The sequence below is a fragment of the Ammodytes marinus genome (assembly GCF_949987685.1).
Source record: "Ammodytes marinus genome assembly, chromosome: 24".
Lineage (NCBI taxonomy): Eukaryota > Metazoa > Chordata > Actinopteri > Uranoscopiformes > Ammodytidae > Ammodytes > Ammodytes marinus.
Genome location: NC_137228.1, coordinates 3919924 through 3932403, shown reverse-complemented (window position 1 = coordinate 3932403; position 12480 = coordinate 3919924). Strand labels below are relative to the sequence as shown.

Sequence of the window (12480 nt, the reverse complement as noted above, 5' to 3'; positions counted from 1 at the left end):
ACCCAAACATTTGGTGGGAACGTGGGAATATGCTCGCTGAGTCAACCAAAGCAAACAAACAAACACAACCACGCATGTTTTTCTTTACTTGCTCCGTGTGCTTTCAATGAGTGAATGAAAATGAAAGCTGATGGGAATACATGCCAGGCTCATGTTATGTGCTTACATAACGCAGCGGCAAAAACAAAGAGGAGGCATGGGATCGCAAACAAGGCCTCAATGACGCTATCAAATAATGCAAAAGCCAATGTCTATGATATTTTGACTACAATTATTCTCTTTTTTTCTATGTCTGAATTGCTGCATATGTTTTAGTTGTAGCTAGCAACCTGGCTGAAATATTTTGAATTAATATTTTGAACGGCTATCACTGTTTTTAAATTTGAGAAACCTTGATTGTAGCAAATGAAGCTGAACCTATGGGAAGCTATTTGATCCTGTCACTCTATGATGAGGGACCTAAAGAACATGCAATTAGTATAATTGTGTACTGCACCCTAACTACAGGCATACCATAGGCATAAGCTATAGGCAATGACATGTTTTAATGGCCAACTTGCAGAACTTAAATACAATTACAATACAATTTAAACGTTTTTGTCATTTAGCCACACTTCTTTTTCTATCCTTTTTTTTCTCTCCATTCTTTATTGGTTGCCATGGTAATCCCGGTGGTAACCAAGGAGCTTGTTGTCTCTATAGTTTTTTTTCTGCTGCCCTCTTTTGTACTAATGTATGTTCACCACTTTGAACACAATGCTCCTCTTGTGACAGCAGCGCGTGCCGCATTCGTACCACAAAAAAATAACGAGGAATATCTAGAAGTAGTATACAAGAGGAAGATTTTCATATAGCGACGATGGAATGCACCTCAGCAGGATTATGGGTAATTATCACATCGCCAGCAGCTTGGAGGTAACGGCATGATCACTGTTAGAAAAGTAAAAATAACCACAATAAAAAGGAACATTTTCTCCAGTTATTATTAATGCTTCATTAGCGCACACTACTGCCTGCAGCCTGAGAAGCCACTTAACTCTCTGTCTTGAATTCACGGCAACAGACAGTGATGGTGCCAAGACAATCATGAGGAAAGAGGCTGACCACTGAATCAAGGTAAAAAGGCTAGCATTGGGATTTTAGGATAGACAGCAGACAGGATCTGGTTTTAAAGGTTAATACCTGCTGGATGGATGGATGGATTTGGAAGATACAAATCAACATTATGGCTTTTTTTTTTTTTTTTTTTCCCTGTGCTGTGTTTATTTGGATGATGGTCAAATAAATAGCATGCAGAGTCAGGGGAATGGTTGTAGCAGCTCTCCAGATAGAGAGGTGTACTATCCATGGACATATTATAACAAAAAAAAGAACACCATATTAAAACATGGCGCCCATTCATTCCTATGAAAGCTGCTCAGTGGCGCGGGGAGACATCGGTACTATCCCATGCATATATGACAAGCTCGTGAGTTAGAAGAAATATAGAAATTCATAATGGGAGGGGGGGCCTCGTTTTCCAAAATCATATAACAATCAAATCACATATGACTACATAATGAGCCCCCCGCCCCCCCCCCCCCCTGCAAAATATGGGGGAGAGTCGGATTTCGCAACAAGTTTAGCTGGACATAATGCATTGTCTGTGTTAAACCACCTGAGGGGCTCCGAAACCAGGGAAATCCTCGCTCACAAAAAAAAAAATTGATGGGCGGAGAGGACAGACATAAAAGTTGCTAATACTCTCAATATTTCTCATTGAAACCCTGGTGACAAATCTGCCTTCGATGAGAGTGTGTGTGTGTGTGTGTGTGTGTGTGTGTGTGTGTGTGTGTGTGTGTGTGTCCTTGTGTGAATTATATACGCCCCGGTTCGGGATTATCCCCCCCCCTCCCCCCGCTGACAGCCTAATTCCTACAGTTTATCATTTAAACGACAGCGGGGGACATTTATCTCCTCGGCTTATCCATCTCAGGCCCCTCGTGCGTAAGCTACATGACACTTGTCTATTGCCGTCGGTGGTAATATTCCATCGTTGATTCAGTTTACGGTGCTTTGGTCTCTCTTCCTTTTTTTATCTGATCCCTTATGAATGAAAGAAAATGGCCGTTTGAATAAGCATAGACCGATCAATACAGAGGTCTGCTGGCAAGTGGGACCTTTCAAAAGAGGAGGGCTAAGCAATGCATGGGGGGGGTGTAATCAAAGCCAGGCCTGGGTTAAACCATACTCTTGTCTTTTTCTTCTATAGGAGTTCATAAACAAAAGCGTCCGAAAGAACATTTTACTCCATTATCCGAATGACACCTAAGACTGTCTTGGCACAAAAGGCAAGCTGTCTGCAGTGCATTCTAAAAGTGCATCCTGATTCCTGATTGGTTGATTTGTTTGCCAACCCCCTTGGTCAGCTCTTTCAAAATGAACCACCGGCCCCGGCTGGCTCTTAAGAGGATTTCTGCACATTTCACGGCTGATTGAAACCCCTCTCGTCCCCTATGCGGCCCGGAGTGCTCTGCCACTGCTCTTACTGTCTTTCATCGCCATGGCAGAAAGGTTTTCAGTTATATTTAAGGTCATTACATCAGCCATTTATTTTTACACTGTCAGACCAAGGTTGGCGGTTTGATCCACTTGTGTCATGGTTGTTGTGTCCTTGGGCAAGACACTTTACCCACCTTGCCTCGTGTGAATGTCGATAGTTAGCCTGCTATCTGTGTATGTGAATGGTAACGTGTAAATGGGGACAGGTCTCCCTTGTAAAAGAGTCTCCGGTCTCAATGGGATTTACCTGTATACATAAAGGTTTAAAAAAAGACAAAGAAAAGAAAAAAGGAAAGAGCATTATTTAAAGGGGCTCTCAAAAGGCAAGATAACCAAACTTTGAGTCTCTAATCCGGTATTGACCTTATGTAGCCAAGAGTCTCGATCCTGATTGGTTCAAATGAGCAACTGCACATTTCAAGTTCCCACCCACAAAGAATGTAAGAGAGAACATTTTTAGGGGCTGAGCAGCACTTCGCATGATAAGGAAACTGATTTCAACATGTGAAATGGGTAGACTGCACCTTTATAATCCATATAAAATGAAGTGCATCACACATACTGTATGAAATCGGATCGTAATCGGTAATCCTTTCGGGTTAATTCCTAAACCTTTCAATTTGTATTGAAATGTGAATGGATCCGAAGAGCTTTTCTTTTCCACCCATTTCACAGCACAGCCTCCGATCAATCTCGGAGAAACGAAAAGAAAAAAAACGACAATGTAATAGACAGGAGGGGAATGAGGGTCAGTGTCAAGCATCAAGTTTATTCAAGTAATCCTGTGTGGGTTTTTTTTTTTTCCCATACGGCGCTGAACATATAATGACACATTACAGCGTGTTTTTCTCCTCATCCAAGTTGTTTTCCGGTTGCCATGCGACTTCTGGCAGGGATCATTTGCAAACTCTTTTCAATTAGTTCAAGACAATTGTATCTATTCTTTAACCGTCCTAATGTCGCCTGGAATCACGTCCTCACATCTGTCCTCGTTTGCTAATTGGCAATACGTGACAGAAGCGTGATGCCTCTTATTTATAAAACTTGAAGTTTTTTTTCTTCTAGCTCTGTCTTGATAAAGAAAGGATTGTCTTTGAGCGACCTCCAAAAAAGCGCTATATAAATCCGAGCAATTAATTGATCTCATTGAGTTTCACTTCTACAAAAAATGTATAATTTATAATGTTTTTTTCTTCACTGCTCTGTTGAATATGACACACAGGCGGAGGAACTAAAACCCAAAGTGGGAATGAAAACTCTCTGCATGGCCTTTCAGTTGCACTTATACGTGTTACCTTGAGACCTAAAATAGGAATTATTACATCCGACACTTTCATATAGAAAAGTAAAAACAGCTCCGGCTAGAAACAGTTAGGAGCTACGCAAGAATGGTTTGCACTCTTTTTAGTCAAATAACGGCAGAAAATATTGATTTGAAATTGAATAATCCAGTGCCATGATATCAGCGTTTTAAGACAAAGGTTTATACTTGAAGGGAAGTTTGCAGGGCTTTCACTCTTGCTCAGTCTAAACATTTGAGTATTCCAGGCCCAGTTTCCTTTACTGCAGGCGTGCCTACAGTATATGCTATGTGTTTAGCTTGTGCACTGTTTGTGTCTTCATGGAGTAAATGCAGGTCACCTACAGTATAGAAAACCAGAAGGGGAAAAACACTACCTTTTGACATGAGTTACTGATAATAGTTAAGATAGTGTATTTAGTATTTTAGCTCATAATTGCACCTTGGCTAGCCCTCACCTTTGGACTACTAAAAGGAGGATGCAATGCACTTGGGCTTGAAAAGCCTTGAAGGGATCCATATATAGTTGACCCCCTTTTACAACACTTTTCCCTCCAAAAAGTATTTTAAACCACCCTGCTGCTTTTTCTTGACTATAACACACACTAACCCTGCGTTCCAAATCGCATACACTTTCTTTTTCTATTCTACACACTACGTTTGCCCATAGAAAGAATCTAGCTGGATGCAGTATGCTACACTTGGGACATACTTTTACTTATTTATTTCATCATGACATTGCGCCTTGATCTTGCCTTTTTGCCTTTTATATCCGTCGCATCCCCGCTTGTATTGATATGGAGACTCCGATGTGACGTCACTTCTGGTGTGCACCGGATTGTGGGTCAGAATCGCCCCAAATCGCATGCTGATTTCAACACTAAAGAATCTCGGCCCGTATCTAGTAGACATCTGGGTATTTTTAAGCATGCATAAATCTGACTACAAGATTTGGGACATACTAAATATTTTATCTAGCATACTAAATAGCAGAACGTGTGGGTATCAGAACGCAGCCTATGTGAACACTTAAAACTACGGACACATCAACATTCCCTATTGCTGCACCTACTACTTCAAGAAAAAACCATCATTCACTAAACTTTGTCTGGCCCCCATGTGAGTCCAAGCCTGATTCAATGTTGCCCAATGAAGTGCTGGCAGAGGTGTGGGGTTAGTGTACCTTGGAGTAAAGATATATCCGGTCTGTGTGCTGGCTGGCACAGAACTGCAGGCCAGGGTAGACGGGATGGGCGTCAACTCTATATAGTCAACTCAATATAGGGCTGACTAATATAAACCCAGTCAGTGTGTGTGTGTGTGTGTGTGTGTGTGTGTGTGTGTGTGTGTGTGTGTGTGTGTGTGTGTGTGTGCATTATTGACTCATAATTAGCCTCTGTTTGCTCCTCTGGTGATGCAACGGCTAGCAGAGGCATTAGACTCCTGCAGCTTCCGAGACTTATTACACGGAGCACGATATTAAGAAAGAGATGCAGTATTTGTGGAAGAACATTCAAATGTGCATTCATATGAATCACATGTTGGAAAAAAAAGACCTTACATTAAGTATATTGCCTTGAAAGACTCCATAATATCATCTGAAATGAAAACTGTTGAGTAATAATGTGTGACGTCTTAATTTGAATAGCGATGGAAGTACATTTTCGCTATTGATCGTTAGAACAAACGACTTACATGTGGCGGTCTAAGGGCGTTTGGGAAATTTTTACTCCAAAATGTCGCCCAAATACCAAAATAAACATCTCAGTGTTTGTGCAATTGTCTTTTTTACGATTACCGTTAATGATAGGCAATATCAGATCAAATATACTGTAGATGGGGGCTCACTTCTTTGGAAGAAAAAGCTCCCAATTTGATTCGATTTTCAAAACTTTCACTCGAGAATTTCGCAAACCCCAACGAAAGGATGGAAACGCAGCCAGGGAGCGGAAAGAAAAAAAACAACGGTCACAGATGGAGGAGGACGGAGAGAGAGAGAGAGAGAGAGAGAGAGAGAGAGAGAGAGAGAGAGAGGGTCGTTAGTGTCAGTCGTGTAGCTCGCTCATCCTGCCGCTCGTCTAGCAAAAGGTCAGCCGGTGGAAATGAGAGCGCCGCTGCTCCACCACGCTTCATTTAGACAATGACCTATAACACTCTGATAATACTCGCCTTAAATCACTTCGCCTGGCCAGTTGTCTGCCATGACTGTGTGTGTGTGTGTGTGTGTGTGTCTTGATTTGGCTTGCTAATGGGGGTGGGATAATGACACAGGCTGATGTTCTGTACTTGCTACGTACCTTCAGGAGTAGACTGACAGAGGAACATACTGGAGGAAAGAAATCCTTCCCAGCATGCTTTGAAGGTGGGCTACGATCACAAATGCTTAACATTGTGTAATCTGTGGCAGTAATGCGTGTGTTGCTACTAGTGAAATCTTCCCAGGCTAAGGTTAACTTTAGCTGGTGGAATAAAAAAATGTTCCATCATTCATTTTATTTTATGGTTGTCCGCCCCTCACAGGTGCAATTTCCCCCTGGGTCCTGTATGCGCTGTTAAGCTCTCACCCTTAGCTGGATTGGGCCACTTTAACAAAAAACAAATAAATAACAAGATGACCAGATGGAAGCATTGTGCAGTACTGAACTAAAAAAAAATACATTTTGCAAAAGTCCCATCTATCCGCCCCTTTAATGAAAGCCAGCATCTCTGCGCCATATTTGTTGTAAGCAGTTTTTTTTTTTTTTTACCCCTTTCCCCTGTATGCAGTGGCGGAACGCGCCAGCTGCATTAAGTGGGCCATTTATACGATGGGGGCAATTCATCTTACAAAGCCGTCTTATTAGACTGTCACTTACACAGTATGAACAGTGCCTTCAAAACACCCCCAGGGATTTATCTGTTATTTCTTTACGGCGAGGGAAGAGAAAACAAACGCCTAATTGGACTGAGTCATCTCATCTACTGCAGGATCGAAAGAAAAGAAGAAAGAAATATAAAAGAAAAAGAAAAAAAAACTCTTTCTGAGTATTTCAAGTATGAGGTGGTTTGCAGCAGCCGATTCTGCTGCAATGTTTGAACTAACCTAACCTGGTCATGCAGATGGATGGAGGGATGGACAGCACGGAGGGAGAGAAGGAGAGTTGGAGGAGGAGTGATTGCCTGTCTGTGCGGCGAAGGGGAAAGTAATCTCAGAATAATCAAGAGGTGTGGGCGGCCCGACAGCTCTGTGGTTTGGCAGGGGGGGGGGTGCAGGTAGAGGGGGGGGGGATCATTAGGCAGCGCTCCTCATGACCCCATAGGTCACTCTTGCTCAGTCTAAACATTTGAGTATTCCAGGCCCAGTTTCCTTTACTGCAGGCGTGCCTACAGTATATGCTATGTGTTTAGCTTGTGCACTGTTTGTGTCTTCATGGAGTAAATGCAGGTCACCTACAGTATAGAAAACCAGAAGGGGAAAAACACTACCTTTTGACATGAGTTACTGATAATAGTTAAGATAGTGTATTTAGTATTTTAGCTCATAATTGCACCTTGGCTAGCCCTCACCTTTGGACTACTAAAAGGAGGATGCAATGCACTTGGGCTTGAAAAGCCTTGAAGGGATCCATATATAGTTGACCCCCTTTTACAACACTTTTCCCTCCAAAAAGTATTTTAAACCACCCTGCTGCTTTTTCTTGACTATAACACACACTAACCCTGCGTTCCAAATCGCATACACTTTCTTTTTCTATTCTACACACTACGTTTGCCCATAGAAAGAATCTAGCTGGATGCAGTATGCTACACTTGGGACATACTTTTACTTATTTATTTCATCATGACATTGCGCCTTGATCTTGCCTTTTTGCCTTTTATATCCGTCGCATCCCCGCTTGTATTGATATGGAGACTCCGATGTGACGTCACTTCTGGTGTGCACCGGATTGTGGGTCAGAATCGCCCCAAATCGCATGCTGATTTCAACACTAAAGAATCTCGGCCCGTATCTAGTAGACATCTGGGTATTTTTAAGCTTGCATAAATCTGACTACAAGATTTGGGACATACTAAATATTTTATCTAGCATACTAAATAGCAGAACGTGTGGGTATCAGAACGCAGCCTATGTGAACACTTAAAACTACGGACACATCAACATTCCCTATTGCTGCACCTACTACTTCAAGAAAAAACCATCATTCACTAAACTTTGTCTGGCCCCCATGTGAGTCCAAGCCTGATTCAATGTTGCCCAATGAAGTGCTGGCAGAGGTGTGGGGTTAGTGTACCTTGGAGTAAAGATATATCCGGTCTGTGTGCTGGCTGGCACAGAACTGCAGGCCAGGGTAGACGGGATGGGCGTCAACTCCATCACAGCCCTCGTCATTAGTGTCTGTGGGGAGAGAGAAGGGGAGAGATATAGGGCTGACTAATATAAACCCAGTCAGTGTGTGTGTGTGTGTGTGTGTGTGTGTGTGTGTGTGTGTGTGTGTGTGTGTGTGTGTGTGTGTGCATTATTGACTCATAATTAGCCTCTGTTTGCTCCTCTGGTGATGCAACGGCTAGCAGAGGCATTAGACTCCTGCAGCTTCCGAGACTTATTACACGGAGCACGATATTAAGAAAGAGATGCAGTATTTGTGGAAGAACATTCAAATGTGCATTCATATGAATCACATGTTGGAAAAAAAAGACCTTACATTAAGTATATTGCCTTGAAAGACTCCATAATATCATCTGAAATGAAAACTGTTGAGTAATAATGTGTGACGTCTTAATTTGAATAGCGATGGAAGTACATTTTCGCTATTGATCGTTAGAACAAACGACTTACATGTGGCGGTCTAAGGGCGTTTGGGAAATTTTTACTCCAAAATGTCGCCCAAATACCAAAATAAACATCTCAGTGTTTGTGCAATTGTCTTTTTTACGATTACCGTTAATGATAGGCAATATCAGATCAAATATACTGTAGATGGGGGCTCACTTCTTTGGAAGAAAAAGCTCCCAATTTGATTCGATTTTCAAAACTTTCACTCGAGAATTTCGCAAACCCCAACGAAAGGATGGAAACGCAGCCAGGGAGCGGAAAGAAAAAAAACAACGGTCACAGATGGAGGAGGACGGAGAGAGAGAGAGAGAGAGAGAGAGAGAGAGAGAGAGAGAGAGAGAGGGTCGTTAGTGTCAGTCGTGTAGCTCGCTCATCCTGCCGCTCGTCTAGCAAAAGGTCAGCCGGTGGAAATGAGAGCGCCGCTGCTCCACCACGCTTCATTTAGACAATGACCTATAACACTCTGATAATACTCGCCTTAAATCACTTCGCCTGGCCAGTTGTCTGCCATGACTGTGTGTGTGTGTGTGTGTGTGTGTCTTGATTTGGCTTGCTAATGGGGGTGGGATAATGACACAGGCTGATGTTCTGTACTTGCTACGTACCTTCAGGAGTAGACTGACAGAGGAACATACTGGAGGAAAGAAATCCTTCCCAGCATGCTTTGAAGGTGGGCTACGATCACAAATGCTTAACATTGTGTAATCTGTGGCAGTAATGCGTGTGTTGCTACTAGTGAAATCTTCCCAGGCTAAGGTTAACTTTAGCTGGTGGAATAAAAAAATGTTCCATCATTCATTTTATTTTATGGTTGTCCGCCCCTCACAGGTGCAATTTCCCCCTGGGTCCTGTATGCGCTGTTAAGCTCTCACCCTTAGCTGGATTGGGCCACTTTAACAAAAAACAAATAAATAACAAGATGACCAGATGGAAGCATTGTGCAGTACTGAACTAAAAAAAAATACATTTTGCAAAAGTCCCATCTATCCGCCCCTTTAATGAAAGCCAGCATCTCTGCGCCATATTTGTTGTAAGCAGTTTTTTTTTTTTTTTACCCCTTTCCCCTGTATGCAGTGGCGGAACGCGCCAGCTGCATTAAGTGGGCCATTTATACGATGGGGGCAATTCATCTTACAAAGCCGTCTTATTAGACTGTCACTTACACAGTATGAACAGTGCCTTCAAAACACCCCCAGGGATTTATCTGTTATTTCTTTACGGCGAGGGAAGAGAAAACAAACGCCTAATTGGACTGAGTCATCTCATCTACTGCAGGATCGAAAGAAAAGAAGAAAGAAATATAAAAGAAAAAGAAAAAAAAACTCTTTCTGAGTATTTCAAGTATGAGGTGGTTTGCAGCAGCCGATTCTGCTGCAATGTTTGAACTAACCTAACCTGGTCATGCAGATGGATGGAGGGATGGACAGCACGGAGGGAGAGAAGGAGAGTTGGAGGAGGAGTGATTGCCTGTCTGTGCGGCGAAGGGGAAAGTAATCTCAGAATAATCAAGAGGTGTGGGCGGCCCGACAGCTCTGTGGTTTGGCAGGGGGGGGGGTGCAGGTAGAGGGGGGGGGGATCATTAGGCAGCGCTCCTCATGACCCCATAGGTCACTTTTATTGGACAACCGCTGTGTGCCACCGCGAAACCCACGCTGACGCACACAGACTGGCAACGGCACGGAACTGACAAACTGAGGACCCGCCAATGGAACGGGATGGATAGACGGAGAGAGAGGCAGACAAATACATGGAGACAGACAGACAGACAGACAGACAGACAGACAGACAGACAGACAGACAGACAGACAGACAGATAGATGATAGATAGATAGATAGATAGATAGATAGATAGATAGATAGATAGATAGATAGATAGATAGATAGATAGATAGATAGATAGATAGATAGATAGATAGATAGATAGATAGATAGATAGATAGATAGATAGATAGATAGATAGATAGATAGATAGATAGATAGATAGATAGATAGATAGATAGATAGATAGATAGATAGATAGATAGATAGATAGGCAGGCAGGCAGGCAGGCAGGCAGGCAGGCAGGCAGGCAGACAGACAGACAGACAGACAGACAGACAGACAGACAGACAGACAGACAGACAGACAGACAGACAGACAGACAGACAGACAGACAGACAGACAGACAGACAGACAGACAGACAGACAGACAGACAGACAGACAGACAGACAGACAGACAGACAGACAGACAGACAGACAGACAGACAGACAGACAGACAGACAGATAGGCAGGCAGACAGACAGACAGACAGACAGACAGACAGACAGACAGACAGACAGACAGACAGACAGACAGACAGACAGACAGACAGACAGACAGACAGACAGACAGACAGACAGACAGACAGACAGACAGACAGACAGACAGACAGACAGACAGACAGACAGACAGACAGACAGATAGATAGATAGATAGATAGATAGATAGATAGATAGATAGATAGATAGATAGATAGATAGATATATAGATAGATAGATAGATAGATAGGCAGGCAGGCAGGCAGACAGACAGACAGACAGACAGACAGACAGACAGACAGACAGACAGACAGACAGACAGACAGACAGACAGACAGACAGACAGACAGACAGACAGACAGACAGATATATATCTCTGTCTATCTACAGAGACAGACAGACATAGAGGTTCATTAGTTGTCTCCAGGGAATAGTGGCTGTCCATAGGGGAGGTCGGGGGCCAGGTATCCAGCAGTGTCTCCTCAGTGCTGCCATTTCACATCCACACTGAAGCTTTTATCTCTCCCTTTGGAGTCGGTCTAAATAGAGTTATTTTAGATTTATTTTTTTAAATCTTAACTGAAAGCGGACATTTCTCTCACCTTTAGTATTCCTTCACCTGGTAGAAGTAGAAGGAAAGGGGGGGGGGGCAGGGGGGGGGTTACAGAGTGCAAAAGGCTCTGCAGGGATTCAATCCTACACCGTTGAAGGGGGGAGACGGGAAATGAACCACTCTACAACCACTGGCCACTAATAGATGTCAAAGGGTGTGTGGGTGTGTGTGTGTGTGCGTGCGTGCGTGCGTGTGTGTTTGTGTGTGCGTGTGCGTGCGTGCGTGCATGTGTGTGGCTTTGGAAAAAGAAAAAGGGATTCCGCCAAGTTGTTGCACGCGGCGGATCTTAAAGGGTATTAAAGGGTAATGGGGGTTGATAGCCTGCCTGTTAGGAAACCTTAACGGCCCGTGTTCCCCGCCTATGTTAAATCAAATATTCTACAAAGCGGCTTTTCTTCAACTGCCACCAGGTCTGTTTCATCCTTCACTGACTCCCAATGCCTGCATACTTTACCACAGGCAAACAACACCGGGTCGCAAGGCTTTTTCTTAGACTCTTTGCTAGTCTGGCAATTTGTATGTTTTTAATTTTCTATTTCAAGAGCTCTTCATATTGCACACACACACACACACTGTAATTAGTTCTTTGTAATTAGCGCAATTTATTGCTTTGCTTATCCCTTTGAGACACCAGGCACTCATTTTGCAATATTACACACTGTGTACAGTAATTGGGAATTTGTTTCTTCACATCCCTTCTCAAGATGTGCAGACATGTACACAATGTAACCCAGACCTAGTGTGTGTGTGTGTGTGTGTGTGTGTGTGTGTGTGTGTGTGTGTGTGTGTGTGTGTGTGTGTGTGTGTGTGGAGGGGGGTTAGGGGGGGGCAGGTTGTGTGTCAGGGATAAAGTTGGCGTCGGGAGGAAACTGTGTGTGTGTGTGTGTGTGTGTGTGTGTGTGTGTGTGTGTGTGTGTGTGTGTGTGTGTGTGTGT

At 43.3% G+C, this 12480-nt stretch overlaps 1 protein-coding gene across 3 annotated transcripts in view; it reads right to left on the bottom strand.

Moving 5' to 3' along the window:
* zranb3 (zinc finger, RAN-binding domain containing 3) overlaps nt 1-12480 on the bottom strand; it is a 75012-nt gene that overhangs the window by 17029 nt on the left and 45503 nt on the right. For all 3 annotated transcript variants that reach the window (XM_080052757.1, XM_080052758.1, XM_080052759.1), the window contains exon 15: nt 8113-8216. In XM_080052757.1, the coding sequence (XP_079908883.1) occupies nt 8113-8216 (104 nt within the window). The remainder of the gene's footprint in view (nt 1-8112; nt 8217-12480) is intronic.